We start from the raw sequence: 17,392 nt of genomic DNA, 5'->3' as shown, positions 1-17,392 counted from the left end.
TAGTTGTGGCTCCGATTTTTCCCTCCWCTTCCATTAGTTCTAATCTCTAGTCGCCATACATTCAGCTTCTACAAGCGGAAGACATTCGTATTCCATGTATCTATTGTCTTCCAGATAAGACTCCTCCGCGCAAAGCCACATTTTCACTCATGTCCGATAAATCACTCCCATCTGTATGGTTTGCTTCATTTTAGCCAGTCCCATCATTACCATCAGCCGCAAAGCCTGCCCATCCCAACATGACTGACTCCCAGAGGGCGGAAGTAGACGGCAAGCACAAAGGTAAAAACCTGTTTACAGACTGAAACTGTAACATAAATGATACAACTGGTAAACATGCCTTGTTGAAAACATTCAATACATTGTTGCAGAGTTGTTCCGCTCAGGGTGGGAGCAGCTCTTAGGTTTGCTCTGATTTGCTCTCTTGTTCATATTCTTTTCATGATGTCCTCATATCAAAATTACTTTAATTTTGATTGGAGTAATTCAAAATAGAGGCCTTAAAATATTTTAATTGCACTTTAAACTTTTAAGTTGGCCTAAAATGCGCTAATCAAAGGTTTTAAATGTGGACTTTTCAATTCTGTATGAGTCGCACGCYGACATCTTCATTGCTTTCTGTGATTCGAGGTGGTTGGAAATTAGCCTCCTGTATGCTGCATGATTCAAAATTACTTCAGATATCAAATTTAAATATAAAAATAGTGTGGATGCTCATTGCATGAGAATGGTTGTAGATTTTTTTTTTCTTTTTGTGATTACTAACAAGGAGTCTTTGATTTCAGCTTAAATTGTGCAACTGTGTCACCTAGTGATGTAAATTTGTAACTGCATTGTATATTTTCTGAAGAGTGAAACACAAAGCTTTTGAAAAATGTCAAACACATACAAAAAAGGTCTACAGGTATAACTCCAGCATTCCATTAATTTGGACCTTTTTTGAGAAGCTCAAGTAGAAAAGCATTAGAAATGCAGCAGACCATGAAAGTGACACAGGAAACAGGTAAAGGTTGATTTTCTGAACATTTTAGACTAAAATGAAACTTTTTTTCTAATGCCAAAGACATTCAAACATGGTGGTGTCAGCATCATGCTGAGGGGATGCTCGTCAGACCAGGTGCAAAGGTTCACCTGCCAGCAGAAATTCAACTCAAAGCAAACAGTAAAGGCCAAGCGAGAATCTGTGGCTAGGTTTAAACTGTGATGCACATCCAATTGTCTTTTCTGAAACTGTTTTGCCAAAAATGTACAGAAATTTCCACTGAGAACAGAACTTTAAAGCTGCATAAACTGAACTCCGTCATGTTCTTGTGCGTATTTCCAGCTGTTTTTGTCACGTTTGTGTTAGCTATTGTACTTCGTCTGGTTATGTGCAGCTCCCACGGCGAAGGAGTTCTGTAAGGTCAAGTATGCTTACGATGGCAAGAACGAGGATGAGCTGAGCCTCAAGGAAGGAGAGCTGGTCCACATCCTAAGCAAGGTGAGCATCCAGGTCCACAGTCTTGTTTTCCAAATATTTGCCTTGGTGTGTGGTTTGATTTATTTTAATGGAAATATTCCAAAGATTATTCCTGCCAACTTGTCAATTATAAASACAGGAGAGCTGTCGTCACCTTGGACACCTTTAATCATGACTTCTGCATCCTTCTGTCAAAGTGTGAATGTGTGAGCTTCATGCTAATGCAGCTGTTGTCAGTCTGAACGGCAAATTATCCCCTTGTATACAGAGTAGCTTACAACATATGAGACGGCTTCTCTGCAATTTATAAGAAATTAGAGTAAAGTCTGTATGTCCATATACTCCAGTTAACGATTAATCGATTACTAAATTAGCTGATGAGTATTTCATGAATCTATTCATTACAATTAAGTTTCAGTCCTCCAAAAGTGTGAAAGTGAGTCACTGACTGCATAAATTACACATTTTCATCACAATATTTGATAATAATAACATGGTAATGTCATGTAAGGCTGAAAAATTAATAGTGATGAATTTATTATTGAAATAATTAGTAATCAATTAATAATTAACCGAAGGATACAGTCTCAGAAAAGACAATTTTCTAAAAAAACCACACACTCAGAGCAACAATTAAGTCAAAACAAAGTAAAAATAATACACATTTTGGATTAAAAATGATAAGAACCTTCTTTGTCCCTGTTTTAACCAAACTCGTCAAGTGGCAGTTTTAGCTTCAGCTACTTGAAATTCTATTAAACATTTTTTAAATGTTATGTTTTGCATGCAATTAGTAATCAATCTAAAAAAATAAATAAAAAATTTAAAAAAAACACCAGATCAGTCATACACTCCACATGTTGACATTTGACAGATTTTTTAAATTTTTTGTTGAAGATGCATCCTTTGCTAGAAATGACCAAGTGTTGATGATCAGTGACCAAAGGAATGCTATGCTGTTTTTATTGGGCATCTCTTAGAATAGAACAGAATATACTTTATTGATCCCCAAGAGGAAATTGCTTATTTGTTTACAATCTACTCCGTCCAAAGTGTTAATTAGCAGTTTGTAACCATAAGTGATAGAAAATTTACTGAAAAAAGTATTGACATGTTTCCAATATTGCATAAAATAAAAGTGGTTAAGTAATAAATCCCCAGTTTTATGTTTGAATAATTTATTAGTAGAATAGTGATCAGCTGCAGCCCTAGGGTCATGTTTTGCTACCGTCATTGTACTGACTGATGGAAACAGCCTGAAAGACCTCACTACTCAGTTGGTCATCTGATGCCATCTAGTGGATTTCAGGAGAAATTGGCAATCAATTTGACTTACAGTTTTTTCTATAGAAAAGGAAAAGCACGCCGTTTTAAAAACTGACTCCAGTGATGCCTTCTCTGACAGGACACGGGTGAGCCTGGGTGGTGGAGGGGGGAGGTCGGAGGCAGAGACGGGGTTTTCCCTAACAACTTTGTTATGGTCGTTCCTGAAGCAGAGAAGGAGGTGAGACATTTGATCCCATCAGCGCCTTCTATTCTTCTGTCTTCACATGGAGGTTCAACAAACTTATGAGATGAAGATGAAAATGAGCAAGTTCAGGTTTAGAATCTGCTGCTTTGATTATGAGTAACTTTCCCCTGTCAGTCACCAGGCTCACATTTAGATCCGTCACATGTTATTGTTTACATCTGGAAATGTTCTACATGCGCATAATGCTATTGTTTCACATGCCATCCATAGCTGCGCTGTCACGGTAGAACAATCCCATTTACTAAATGAAACCTGGAGATGTAGGTATTAATTTAGTGCTCTGCGCCACAGGAAAGGGAAAATTAATGCAGAAACAACATTTAAGAACAACTCAAAACCACTTGTATTTTTTTTTAATCACCCTTGTGTGATTTGTGTTGGCTATGCTACTCACAGACTCATTGCCATAGCAACTGACAACAATGCCACTATGTGTATCAGGATTCAGTATAAACGACGTTTAACTAAAGTTCTACCGGGTTTAGAGTCCCAGTTGACGGCGTTCAACTAAAAACCTAGAGGTTGGAGTCCTTGTCAAACGGTGTTTTTGACTAAAGTCCCTGAGGGTTAGAGTCCCAGTTAAACGGTGTTTAACTAAAGTTCTACGGCGTTTAGAGTCCCAGTTGACGGCGTTTCAACTAAAAACCTAGAGGTTGGAGTCCTTGTCAAACGGTGTTTTTGACTAAAGTCCCTGAAGGTTAGAATCCCAGTTAAACGACGTTTAACTGAAGTCCTAAAGGGGTGCGGGTTTTAATGTTTTTCTTTTTTTTTTAAATCTCTTTCTCACTGTTTATTCAATGTCACATGCTGTTTTTATTTAATTATGTAAAGCACTTTGAAATGCCTTGCTGCTGAAATGTGCTATACAAATAAAATTTGATTGATTGATTGATAAATAAAAAAAAACACACAAACATTTCCCACACAAAGAACAGATCATTCGGTTCTTTACAGTTTTATGATTTTAGGCTAGATGTTTATTTTGTGATTGTTATTGAGCAATCACTGTGGCAGATGTGATCACTCACATTTGCCACACTTAGCCATCATTAGTAGCTAATCTAATATTAGCTAATTTAAACATCTGATCTATTGATGATTTGTCAGAGTAGGTGTATAGGTCGCATTTTTTTAATTTGTAACTGAACCAAAAACTTTTTCCCGACCTTGTTATCTAGTAGTCTTGGTGTTGACAATTGGTACCAAAGCACTGCATCCCTTTATGTTTTATAAATCCCATGCACATTTAAGATTTTGCACATTGACAATTTGACAGCTAAAACTAATGGCAGTTATCGTTAGTCAGCCAGCAGCTTTTTGCCCTCTAGCAGGGAGCTGGGTCAAGGCCTAGCGCTTGTGACGCCTTGCTGCAACATGCCCACATCTAGAATAATCCTCTTCACAGAGAAGTTATCACAGAGAGATTGCCCAAATATAGACGTTCCTATTTGGTATCCTTAACATCATTTTCATTTAATAAGAATAGAAAGTTGATCAGGAGACAGATTGGCATGAATCACTGATTGGATGGGAGAAAAATCAATGGAAGAGCTAATATTAGAGACCAGTGCAAGAGGAAGTGCTCTTCACTGTCTCTTTGTGTTCCTGTGAAATATCTGAGYTATGTCTGACACCCTTCTGCTGGTTTCCATATCACAGCAACTTTATTTATGTTCTTGTTTCTGTTCCAGGCAGCACCATCAAGGGGATCTGTGAAATCGCTGGCTAAGCCAGAGGTGGAGGAGGTAAGAGAAAGATGCTGAGCACACACTTTCTTTCTGACAGACTCTGGCTGACTTCAGGAAAATCCCACTTAAGATGTTTTAGTCAGCGACACCAGTCAGTCATTTCTGATGCATTTTATTTCATGCTGGAGTTTTATGATGTAGTAAAATAACAGTTGTAAATTTATGATGACTCGACACCAAAGTGCTTTGAAATGAGGAACACTGAGCGTCTTGTGAAGTTATTGTTGGTATCGGTTTTTCAAATGAGAAAATGGCTAATCTTTTAACACATCAGCATCAAAATGTCAGCCGCAAAAGTATTGAAAGCTTTTTTTTCCTCATTAAAACAATGTATTACTCATAATTTTACAACTTTCTTCCAGCAATAACACATCTTTATTCTGTCTTTATTAGCACTACAACTATCCTCAAAACATGGCCTTGTTTTTGCAATGTTATGACTTTTTTCTTGTATTTAAATAAAATTCTCTYAGTCACCCTAATAATCTGTCATACCTGCTTTACTAAGCTGTCATTTTTCTTTCACAATGACAAAACTTCTCCACCACTCCTCTGTAGAGATAAAGATGTTTCTTGGTAAACCAAGAAATCTCCTTGCAATTAAGATATCATTTGACTTTTTCTTGCTATATGTTACATCATATTCATTTAATCTCCAGTAGAAATTCAAAACATAATACTTAAAATATAAATGAAACACCTATTTGTAAACACCCTACATAGACCTCCAGAAGGTAGATGTTTGATAATATGAGCTCCTTCTGTGATTTCTCTCTGTTTAGTGTTTTCACTCAATGCAGCCAAAACCTAAATGACAGGAAGTTAGTTGAACACTGATCCTTTGTGACATGAGCCTCTAACCTCTGGCAGATTTCTCCTGTGTCTAACAGATGACCTGTCTAGATATGAAGATATTTATATTTTAACTTTATATACATTCTCCAGAGCAGCATTACTTTTTAATTGCGACAGAGTTGATGTTTGCGAATATGAGGCCACGCCTCCAAATGACTGAACTAAGAAGTTTTTTCAGTAAATGTCCTGGAGGAACTGATGTTTATTTCTCACTGTATATATTAGTGGCAGGACGCAATTTAAAAAAAAATTCAATAGGAAGCTCCCATTGGCTGTTTCTGAACGAGAGGAGGCAGAGGAACTAGTTTTTTTTATTATTTTTTTATTTTGCTTTTTTCACATATTTGTTTTATGTTATGCTGTCACAATATAGTGAGAGTTTTAATAAATATGTTAAAAAATGTTTTTTTATTAAGTTACATACTGTAACTTTAAGGTTAAATTGAAATTTAAATGTACTTTTTTTAGCTTTGCATCTTGTTATAATGTTATTCCCTCATCAAAATCATACCTGGAGTGTTGCCTTGATTCTTTCATGCATTGTTTGAGGAATCTTTTAATCTCCATGGCAACCATTCAGCCATGCAAAATGCAAAACGTTGGACCTATCCCGATCTTCAAGATGTAATTCCTTCTCGGAGCTGCAGTTTCCAAGCTTCCAATCTTCTGCCCCACAGAYCGTTCAATTCCTTCAGACTAGCCAGCATCAATTAGCAAGTAGTTCCTGGTGGAATTTCTGTTGAGCTCATTATAGGAGTTACTTCTCAGTGCATTGCTAGTAAAAACATTGTTAAAGGGTTAATAGAGGAGCCATGTTGTGATGACTTCCTGAAGATGGAGTTTCAGAAAGAGCAGGAGTTTCTTAAAGAGACAGAGGCCCAATTTCCAGGCGTTCAGTAACAAAGTCATATTTTCCTTAAGTCATATTTGATATTTATAGTGCATTTATAACAACTGAAAGTAACTTAGTTACTTAATTGTGTTATAAAATGGCACTGTTGTTACTGGAAAATACAAAATTCTGCCCCTTTTAAGAAAGAATAAATTAGAGTTAAAAAGCTGATTTTAAATTCCTATTGAGGGAACACAAGACATCATGAAAGCAGATGTAATGTTTGGATAGGTTTAAATAACAAAAGTAATACAATAAACGACTTAATTCTTTTACTAGTCAAGAAAAGTTTCAAAACTGCATCATTTTGTCTTAAGTTGAGCAATTTGTCTTCAGTTGCTATTACCTTTAAGACAGTTTTTGTTTGTTATGCTGACACATTTTCTGCCTTTTTTTCTTTGTCAGAAACTTCCGAGGAAACCACCTCCACTAGGTAAAGAACATTTTAAACTCTATTTTATTAAAAGTTCTTTTTTGTGTGTCTGTTTGGGGAAAGCCAACTGCGTCATTTCCCACGAGTCAAAGTCAGGTCACAACTCTAAAAACATTTACACGATGTGCTTCAGGCTTCTCGTTCCTTCTGAAGATTCTTTAGACGTTCCCGGTTTTGACATCCGTTATTCCACTGGCATATATTGGCTCCAGTTTTAAGCCAGCTGTACTCTGGCAACTTCCAAAAACAGTTGACTGGGAGGAATCAGAAAACTGTTTGTCAAAGAGCTTAAACTGGCTTGTTTTAGCATGGATAAGTAGATGCTGCACTCCAGGCTTTCTCTCCAGGACCGGCGATCCTAACCAGGTCTGTAAGGCCACTGTCGCATCGAGTTAGGACCGTCCTCCAAGACCTCCACTCAAATGCTGTCGGATTGTTAGTATGAATGTGAAACCCCGTTTCCAGCATGTGAAGGCAGCTGTGACAGCTCTGTGCTCCCGGTATTCACCAGATGGTTATTTCTCCAGTCCCATAATTCTACTGTCATAGGCATTGCATCCTTACCATGATGCCATTTTTTGTGTTTTAAACTGAACCAAAACACACTGAATTCCACAGCACATCTACAAGTTAATGTTGTCAAAGTCAAGCTAGCATAACTGAACTACTTCTTTGTTCCTCGCTATCTTTTTTTAACCAAAACTTTTTCCTGACCTTTTCTAGTAGTCTAGTAGTCTTAGTGGTGACACTTAGTAGCAAAGCACTGTGTCCCTTTTTCTTTTATAAATCATGTGTACATTTAAGTTTTAGCAGGTTATGTTGATAACATAAAACCACTGGTAGTCATTGTTGACAAGCTGCCTTTTTGCCCTCCAGCAGGGGGATGGGTGATGTCATGCAGCAAAGGGTCTATAGTTTTTGTTTTGCTATATTTCTTATATAGCAAAACAAACAGCCGACTGACACTTTGGATGAGTCATGTGGGAGCTGTTAGTGTGATGTGAAGGAGGCCTGATGTGGAGCCACCTTTAGAAAAATGCATTTTAATAAACCTTTAAAAAAATTTATTCAAGCCTAAAAACGTAACCTTTACCATTTTAACATCACTATTGAACAAAATAGTGTTTAATAGTGAAATCCAGAGTGGGAATTTGACTCAAAAGTGCAACATATAATAGTTTTGTATGCCGAGATGCAAATTGTAGATGGTTGTCCTTTACTGTAAAACAGCCGTACAGCCTCTTGCAGTTAGCAGCACGCGTTGAGGTTTTCCTGTTTGGCTCATAAGCGACTCATCATTTCATTCAGAACCTAGCTACACATGCACTGTGTTCCAGTTTGCTGTGGGGACCAAAGGGAACGATTTCTGCATGCAAACTTCCTGTTTATTCAATGTCTTTCTGACAAAACTGCTGAGCAGGTTCAAATGAACACTAGTCTCATTGGGTGGTGTATAGACGGTTTCTAATGTCAATCACCTGTGGTTGCGTGTGTTCCCCCTCGCTGTCTGTCAAGTGTTTGATTGAGTCTTGTCGGACGCCCAGGTGACTCTCTGGACCATGTTTCGTTTTTCAGCGTCCAAGCCAGAACCCCCCGCCGTGGAGAGGAAGTCTATCAACAGACCAGATGAGCGAGGTACAGCTGGACTCCCAGTCCCCCGTCTGCTCTCATCCTTCCATCTCTTTACAGCAGCTGACATTTCTGTCTGAATTCAGCTTTGTAGGCTGTAAACAAACTTCACTTTCATGTGCTTTCACTTGAAACTGGTGCTTTATACGTCTGTCTTTCCAAACTTTAACAATCTTATTGAAAACATGGAGGTGATTTTTGTTTTTGTTGTCAACTGCAAACCTCGGCCCTCTATTTGCTAGCATTAATTTTWAAATAAGATTTACAGTTGATTCAATAGATAACTGCTGCTTAAATATTGTAAGTTAAATGTATAGCTGGATTTATCTTTTCTGTTTYCTTTGTCATTTTTGTTAGTCTTACAAAAATCTTAAGCGATGGTCAAACCCAGTATGCCTCRGTAGTACATTTTAAATTAGGTCAGCTTTCTCTTTTGTTACAGTTTCACTTTGTCTTCATTTATATATCAAGCATCACTTTTTATCTGCTAGACATGTGTCGCACTTTTGGTGTTCAGGACTGAATTTCTCTGATGAAAGACTAACATCCATATTAACAGCAATTTAAAGTAATCTTGGTTATTGTCCATTTCTAAAGAAAATAAAACATTTCATTAATGTATCTGTAATCAAAAAAACCTCTTTCCCCACTTTTTGATCTTCATCTACCAAGAGGAATCAAAAATATGTTTATTAATCATCTCTATTGATCAGACTTTGGGTTTCTATKAATACCACATGCAGCCTTCCTGCTCACATTTCTTTCAGCGCTCACTTTAAGCTTGTTCATTTAAATCCTCTGGCTACATTTATTGTAATTATCTTTCCTTAACTGCAGCGTTGTGGTGGAGAAGCACTACATCTAAAAACAGGTTAGATTTTAGTTAAAATACAGGAAATCTGCTGTCAAGCTCAGTTAGTTTTTATGTCCATCAGCTCTCATCACATGCAGAGTCCCCCAAGGATACATTATTGGCTCTGAACTTTTTTTTTACTCTGTTTACTCGCTTTAGATTCAGTTTTTTAAAAATGACACAAATGCAGTTTATCATTATGCTTGTCCGTGGGTGTAATAATGTACATAAGTCACAGCTCGGCACATACGATGCCATGAAATTGAACCTCCCTGAACTCCTCTGACTTTATTGCATTTTCATCTTTGTCACACTTAAATGTTCCACATCAACAAACAAAAGTAAAACTACCTCTATTTTGGGCCAAGATTAGTTTTGGTTTTGCGCAACAGCAAATGTAAAATAGCTTTTAAATTTACCAGAATAAGAAAGGTGTTGGTGAAAAGACACTACAGTAGCAGACGGATATTTTTTTTTGTTTGTTTTTACATGTAAAGTCACTTGAAGATTGAAAAGCATTACTTTCCAGTTTGAGCCAACTGTGACAGTGCTGCTCCTCTCTCATTTTAAACAAGCCTGGCGGGATAATTCAAGATGAGCTCAGAGAAGTGAGGCGCAGACACATGGAAGGACTGAGCGTTCAGTCTTTGTCATAACACTTTTCWAAATACCAGATTTGAAAAGACTATCTTTTTCTGTCTTTGTCTCCATCTCTATTTCTGTCTATATCTCTAGCTATCTYGATTTCTATTTTTCTCCCCATCTCTTTATCTTAATTTATTTCTCTATTTCTATTTCTCTCTCTGTCTCACTGTTTCTGTATCTATTTTTTATATGAAAAATACATATAGAAATCTTTATATGATTCAGCTCTGCTTGAAGTAGCCCTGTTTTCGCCCTTAATCGTCTCCATCATCTTGGCTTGATGAATCCCAAAGTGCAGATGAATCGGCTCTTTGGGAGCTCTTTTCTCCCGTTTCTCTCTTTATCCCTGCGGTTCTTCGGCTTGCTAATTCATGTTTTCACTTTGAGTTAAGCAGCTGCAACATCCTTCCCTTCATCTTTATCTTTTAGCCTTCATCACAGCTTCTGTTTGGTCTCTCAGTCCTGCTGACTGAACGCTCAGTCCTTCCATGTGTCTGCTCCGCACTTCTCTGAGCTCATCTTGAATTATCCCACAAGGCTTGTTTGAAATGAGAGAGCAGCAGATTAGCAGCTGTGTCATTGGAGAAAAAAGCAATGATGGCTCCTCCTCTCGGTCCCACTGTTTCAGTTTTCACCTGAGCGTCACTGGTGGTTCCTGACTTTCTGCGTATGTTGGAATTGTTTCCCAGAGTTGCTGAATTGAACTTCTACAGGTTTTCTTTTCCTGTTTTTGCATGGAGTAGTTTATAAGCAACAGTCTGAAAATAGAAAAATCAATTCAAGCAAAATATTTCGTTCTTATATATATATATATATATATAGATTCACTGAAAGTTGAGTGTCCGATAAACATCAGCAGATCCCCTTGTTATCCATCCATTTAGCTCTTCATACATAAGAGTCATATGGTGTTCCATCGCTTCTCTTAAATTATTGTAAAATTAGAAGCAGAAAAGTGAAACACAGTTCATTTAGCAAGTTTTTTTCCCCTCCACTGTGTCTGTGTTTCAGGTGACAAGCMCACTCCAGAGCCGAAACTCCATAAACCTCCTGCACCAAACCCACCCAAGAAGCCGGTCCCCATTCCACCCAAGAAGCCAGAGAAGCCCATTGGTCCCTCATTAAGTGTCAAGTATGTACAGTGTCTCTGTTGTTCCTGTTTATCTGTTTGATCTGAAAATCTCTGACTGAGCTCTGTGAGCCTGAGCTGCAATATGACAACAGGCTCCTGTGTTATAATCTTCCTAAAGCCACTCTAGGAAATAGAGGGTAAAGCTTCGACTAATCTACCTCTTCAGGTTTTTTAAGAGACTGACGGYGGAATGTTATGGTTGCTGATTCTCCATTTGCGTCAACTTTTTGGCCACAATGGCAAAGGGAAGAATGTTTTAGGAATATTAAAGATGGGAATGTCCAAATACATTGACACTAGTTGTTTCCATTGGCCATATTATTGTGCAATTTGAGATTTCAAAAATACATTTGCTTAGTGTAAACGTGGCAATTAAAAAAAAAAAATAAACAAAAACCTCTAGTTTACCCAGAATGGCCTGCGCTGTTGTCCACTTCCTACTTTTGTAGCGGTCTCTGGTCCTGTTGGTGTTCACATATGCATTCAAACTGAGCCACGGTCTGCTTCAAACAAGGAAAAGTGGGAATTAAAGAAACTGAGACAGTTAGAAAAACTAGATATCTTCAGTGTTTGATGTATGTTAGCAAAGTTTAGGTTTCCAGCAATACTACGTTGCTTTTTATATGACTTTACAAACTCTCCTCGCAAAAACAGTTGTTGGTTTTTAACCTTGAGATCAAAAGGGCTTAAACATGCAGCTCAGCTACTTTAGCCCTGAACCCCACAGAGATGAGCCTCATAACAAGTCAGGTCATGTCAAACATCGTGCTTCTGGATCTGCCTCAAGGCTTTACTTTATTTTCATTTTCCTTCTTCTGTCAAGGTTCCAGCATGGCTAATTCCAGACAAGCCTTCACATCAATGCAACATCTATTCAAAGCTCTGCTAGGATTACCTCAATCAAAGTTTATTTTTGCTGCTTCAGTGGCATCGAAASTAGATTGATGTAAAAAAAGAAAACAAAATCAAACGAAACATGTGAAGTTCTTCTCTGAAACCTAACCTGGACACACAGTAGGGATACGCCAGCGACCTTCTAGGTCTCCTGTAAGAACTGTACATGTTAACAGCAACAGAAACCCTTTTTCTTTCACATGGTGCAGCACCAAAAACACAAGGGAGGTAAAGTAACCTACAGACCCATTAATGATCATACAGTAGATGTACAGTAGATGCTTGTGTTTGAAGAAGTAACTTTTGTGAAGAAATCCTGGATGAGTTTTGACAACAAGCCATWAAAAGTGTGTCCTTTTGTTAAGAAATAATATTATCACTGATAAGATTCAGGATTTAAACTAATCTCAAGATTGTGTACGGATGTCCTGAAGGATGAAGGTCTAAACATGGCTGAAAGATTTATCACAGTAAAAGTGTTTCTTTTCAGTCAATATAAATAATTATTAATTAGTTTTAAATATCTGAAAGTTTTCACTCCATGCTGGGTTTTTTGTTGTAATTGTTGTTTTAAGCTGTTATGACGCATCATGGAGTATGAAGTAATATACTCAACGTGTTGTTGCTAGGTTACCAAAAGAGTGAGTGAGTTGATTCCACCAACCTTACTTAGCTAGCAATGACGGATTGTATAGCTAAAGCAGGGGTCCCCAAACTTTTTCCTGTGAGGGCCACATCATTTTTCCCTTCTGTGGTGGGGGCCGGAGTCAGTTTGTAACAGAATAAGTGTGACGATTGCAGGAGTGCCTAAATGTAAAATGTATATTGTTTTCCAGAAAGCACAACCAAATAACCCTCTCTGGGTTCTTCACAGAAAAAAATCCAGGAAGGATCTTAGTCCGTATTTTCCTAACTATGAGCCGAACCGGAATATAAGCCACAACCCCAAAGTTTTTTGTTTTTTTTAAGCCAGTCATATAAGCCGCAGATATCTCTGCCGCTCCAGGTTTTCCACAGCGATGCAGCAGCAGCAGAGGGGGGCGGACACCCAAAATTGGAGTCATAACAGGTCAATTGAATATCACATTTATTACAGTTGAAAAAGAAAAAGTTGCCAAGTTTAGATTTAACTGAACTGATTACGGTAGTTTCCGAACAGTAACTGTAACAGTAAAAGTGCTGATCCTTCGTGTTGCTACTAGCATGTGCTAAATGAAAATGGGCGCCGCCTTCTTCTTCTTTAGATTTCAACAGTAGCTTGCATTCATTATTGTTGCACTACTGCCATCTACTGGATCCTAATATCTATACCTCAAATTCTCATAATGATCCCAGTATTATTTAAAAAACTGTTAAATAGCCATCCATCCATCCATTTTCTTGCACCCTTGTCCCTTAATGGGGGCGGGAGGGTTGCTGGTGCCTCTCTCCAGCTAACGTTTCGGGCGAGAGGCGGGGCAAATTCTCATAATGATCCCAGTATTATTTAAAAAACTGTTAAATAGCATTTCCCCTCAATGCTATTTAACTGATCAACAACATTCTCATATTTAACATATTAAAACCTAATTCCATTTTAATGGCCGCTTTCTTTTATTTTCAATGATTCACTTTGTAATGGTCTCGCTATGGTGTCTTGTACCAAAACTAACCATCAGCCAAACTCCTTTCACACGAGTCTGGATTAATTAGTTCTTCCTTTATTTCCATGTAGAATGGAGTGAAACTGTCAAAACACAAACAACTCAGGAAGAGCTCAGAGCAGCTTACAGAGTGCTACCTCAGAATGCTATGAGCTGCAATGCTACATAACGACCTAAGAAATCCTAGCAGCCTGCTAGTTGGCAATGACGTAGCACATAATCAAATCGCCCGCAGGTATTTCCAAAACTAATTCAATAAACAAGTTACTTCTTCTATCACATGTTAACATAAAGGCTTGTTTTGAAGTATAAGCTGCTACTTATAGGCATTGCTTCGAAGAACTCGACCTGGAATGCGGCGTTCATAACAGACGCGTGTGTTCATCTGCTCTACCGCTAGCAAACAACCGTACTGATTAAGTAACATAAAAGTCGAGCAGTTCCCCAAAAGTCCAACAGATGGCAGCAATGCCATGCAAAACAAAACACCCACAGTTTACAGGACACACTTCCTACCAAAGAGCCCCCTGGTGGTTGAAGAAAAATCCACATATAAACCGGAAAATACAATATATGAAAAAATCTTAATGCTCTCTGGTATTGTTCAGGGGGCCGGACCAAATGTGGAGGCGGGCCGTAGTTTGGGGACCCCTGAGCTAAAGCCTTTCCGCAGTGCCTACATCTCCCAGCATGCTGTGCGGTTTTGGATCAAACTTCAGTGAATATTCTATGTTCCGTCAAATGTATTTTCTAWTGAAATTGAACACATATCTATCTCAACATGTTATTGATTCAGTCCAGCCCTACTAAACACAATATGTATTGAACAAAAATAGAAGAGAGAAGTAAATGATGTAATCACTAATCATATTTGATGTCAACAATATGCAGTCCAGTGGAAAATCACTTGTTCTAATAGGTGGAGTTTCATCTACAGACCTGCACAGAGTGAACATTATTATTTTTTCTCCAGACGCTGGAAAATTTGAGGAGTAAAATATTTTTACTTGCTTTGATCATGTCCACTGATTCCAAAATTGTTTGGACATTTATTCATATAGAGATGGAAGTAATCTCTGGCATCTGAATTCCTTGGTATTTTAAGCTTAGTGGCCCAAAAAGCTGTCACAAAGTAATGGCTAAAGCATAAATTGAGTCAGATCACATAATATTGTTTACTTGGGATGGAAAAAATAACTTTTTCATGTAGATTGCACCTCACAAAATTTGAAAAAGTTAAATTGGAAAAATAATTTTTTTAAAAATGTCCAGCATTTGGGTGACTCTCTGTACTAGTTATGTTGTAATTTGAGTTAGTTATTTACAAATGAAATGTGTCCACCACTCTTCATTTTTTGTTTATGTAATTTTATGTGCAGGTAAGATAAAGAAAAACAATCTAAATAAAAGATCTGCATATTATTCCTCCTGAGAGAATGTAGCGAAAACTCTTCCATTTGACTGTAAGATAAACACGGACTTGACGCCTGTAATCAGATTTTAGTAMGTTTTCCTGAGTTTTGACATTTTTATCTGTTTGTKGTGTCTGCTTTCTTCTAGATTTTGTGGTGGTTCGGAAAGAACTGTTGAACCTTGTTTATATTTTATCCATGAACTGTGTATTATTGTAGATTAAAGTGCAATACCTTTACAAGTGACAACACACAGTAYCAAGACTGAAAATGTCTGTTATAAAAAATACCAGTATTTTTGACAGTTTARCAGAATTACATTTTTGTGTATTTTCATTTAACTTACTGTTTTTCTGTCCTCCCGTTTTTTCTTCTTGCCTCCAGGCACAACGGAGAGGTGCCTTCTATGCGACCAAAGTTGGATTTAGAGCCACCTTCKATACGACCAAAGTCAGAGTCTGAGCCGCCTTCTATACGACCAAAGTTGGATTTAGAGCCAGTATTGCCAACTAAACCCAAAACGCAGCCTGGAGAACGGGGGGACAAGCCTGCTGATGCAGGTATGTACACAAAACATCACCCCAACAATCCAAATCCTCAGAGCCTTAGGGATTTATTGTWCTAAAGCACACTGTAAGCTGCATGCTTTCTCATAAACCTTTAGATTAAAAAAAAATCCTTCTTTTCCCAGCGAGTTTCATTTTTCAGTCTCCTTTTTCAAAAGATTAAAAATGCCATTTTCTTTCACTTCTATTGCTACTGCTGTTTCTTCTACACAATTTTACTGTCAAGAGTGTAAGAATAAGCAACAACAATTTATCATCGGGAAACAGGTGAACACTGTGGATGTAGGTAAATGTACCATTGTTAGGGTTTAGCTGAGAAGATGGCAACATAAGCAGACTAGTCAAACTTAAAGTGACATCATAGGATGTTGCTGCTCTCATGTTTAAGGTATGATAAWTRTGGTAGAATAAAAGCAAACATGTAGAGAAATAGGCCTGTAATGGAATTGAATCAAAATAATATAGTTTGCAGTGAAAGCGTTGTGGAAACCTATTGTAATCATAGTGTCTTATTATTCTTCCAGCAAACTAATTGGCTTTTTGGAGGCCTACAAGAACTCACTGAACTTGAYGGGCGCATCAGACTTGACATATTTTAAGAGTGTTGCAAAAATTGCATCAAACATCTCCACAGCGTCCCCTGGCAACTTTCAAGCTTTCCCGCATTGACCTTACTATACTGCATAGCTGTGAATTTTGGTACACTTGCAAAACTCCCCAAGGCTGAAAACCCTCTGGCACTCATGATGTGCAATAAAATGGAATTCAGTCATCTTGAATTGAAGCTCTAATTTTGATCCTGTTTTGCCCTTTGCTAGCCAGTGCATTTGATCAAACCCCCCCTAGCGATTTCGATCAGTCGGTTTCAAACTAGGTCATTTTGTGAGATTAAAARTGATCAAAACTGAGATTTAAAGCGTGGCCAGACATCAGAGTTTGAGACCTCTTCTTGAAACACAAAAATCTAATATCTCGTCCAAAATGCTCAAATGGCATTAAAGTTAAAATTCAGACCCCTAGGAGCAATAAAATTAAAGGAATTAAAGTTGTTTAATGACAAAAGATCCCAAGGAAAGACGGAGTAAATGACACAGACTGCAGCTGTGGGAATGGGAGCAGACTTGACTGAAGAATAAATAGATTTGAGAGCGATGTTTTAGAAGCAGGAACGTGTAGTGACAAACAGGGACGTGTCGAAACAGAACGCAGACTGAAAGGTCGCAGCTGGAAAACATCACAGATGACTGAGTAAAGCTGACCTGAAGGCCTGTYGGCCCTCAGAGATCTCCTGACCAGCCATCTGTGAAGGTGCTAAAAGTCGGCGCAKCTCCAAACAAACCAGTCAGTCACACTGTGACACTAAACATGAAAACTCCATCATTCCTGCAATTACAGCCAGAGCTCTCCATCTGCAACCGATTACTGCAGAGTAAGTGCAAAGTAGAGATTTGCCGATCAGGTTTTTTCCTGCCGATACCGATTACCCATGAGGGCCGATCACCGCTACCGATCATATAAATATATATATATATTTTTTTTATCATAAACTACCAGTTACATTATGTGGAAAAAGGAACCATGAATTCACCTTAATTTAGACAAACACTTGTTTTTAATAACTTTTTCCAAGAAGAAAACTAAACAAAACAGGCATTGTGCAAATTGTACTGCTATCAGTAATACTATCTTTAACAGACTGA

At 37.9% G+C, this 17,392-nt stretch overlaps 1 protein-coding gene across 6 annotated transcripts in view; it reads left to right on the top strand.

The window, feature by feature from the left end:
* cd2ap (CD2-associated protein) overlaps positions 1-17,392 on the top strand; it is a 54,613-nt gene that overhangs the window by 26,329 nt on the left and 10,892 nt on the right. For 5 of the 6 annotated variants that reach the window (XM_008398606.2, XM_008398604.2, XM_008398605.2 and 2 more), the window contains 8 exons: positions 195-282; positions 1,377-1,480; positions 2,865-2,963; positions 4,682-4,735; positions 6,891-6,918; positions 8,494-8,553; positions 11,057-11,177; positions 15,511-15,686. In XM_008398606.2, coding sequence (XP_008396828.1) covers positions 195-282; positions 1,377-1,480; positions 2,865-2,963; positions 4,682-4,735; positions 6,891-6,918; positions 8,494-8,553; positions 11,057-11,177; positions 15,511-15,686 — 730 coding nt within the window. The remainder of the gene's footprint in view (positions 1-194; positions 283-1,376; positions 1,481-2,864; positions 2,964-4,681; positions 4,736-6,890; positions 6,919-8,493; positions 8,554-11,056; positions 11,178-15,510; positions 15,687-17,392) is intronic. The other variant, XM_008398607.2, reaches the window with a different exon arrangement.

Source organism: Poecilia reticulata, linkage group LG21 (assembly GCF_000633615.1).
Source record: "Poecilia reticulata strain Guanapo linkage group LG21, Guppy_female_1.0+MT, whole genome shotgun sequence".
Taxonomy (NCBI): Eukaryota; Metazoa; Chordata; class Actinopteri; order Cyprinodontiformes; family Poeciliidae; genus Poecilia; species Poecilia reticulata.
Note: the sequence above shows the minus strand (reverse complement) of the source record. Positions and strands in the feature narration are given on the sequence as shown.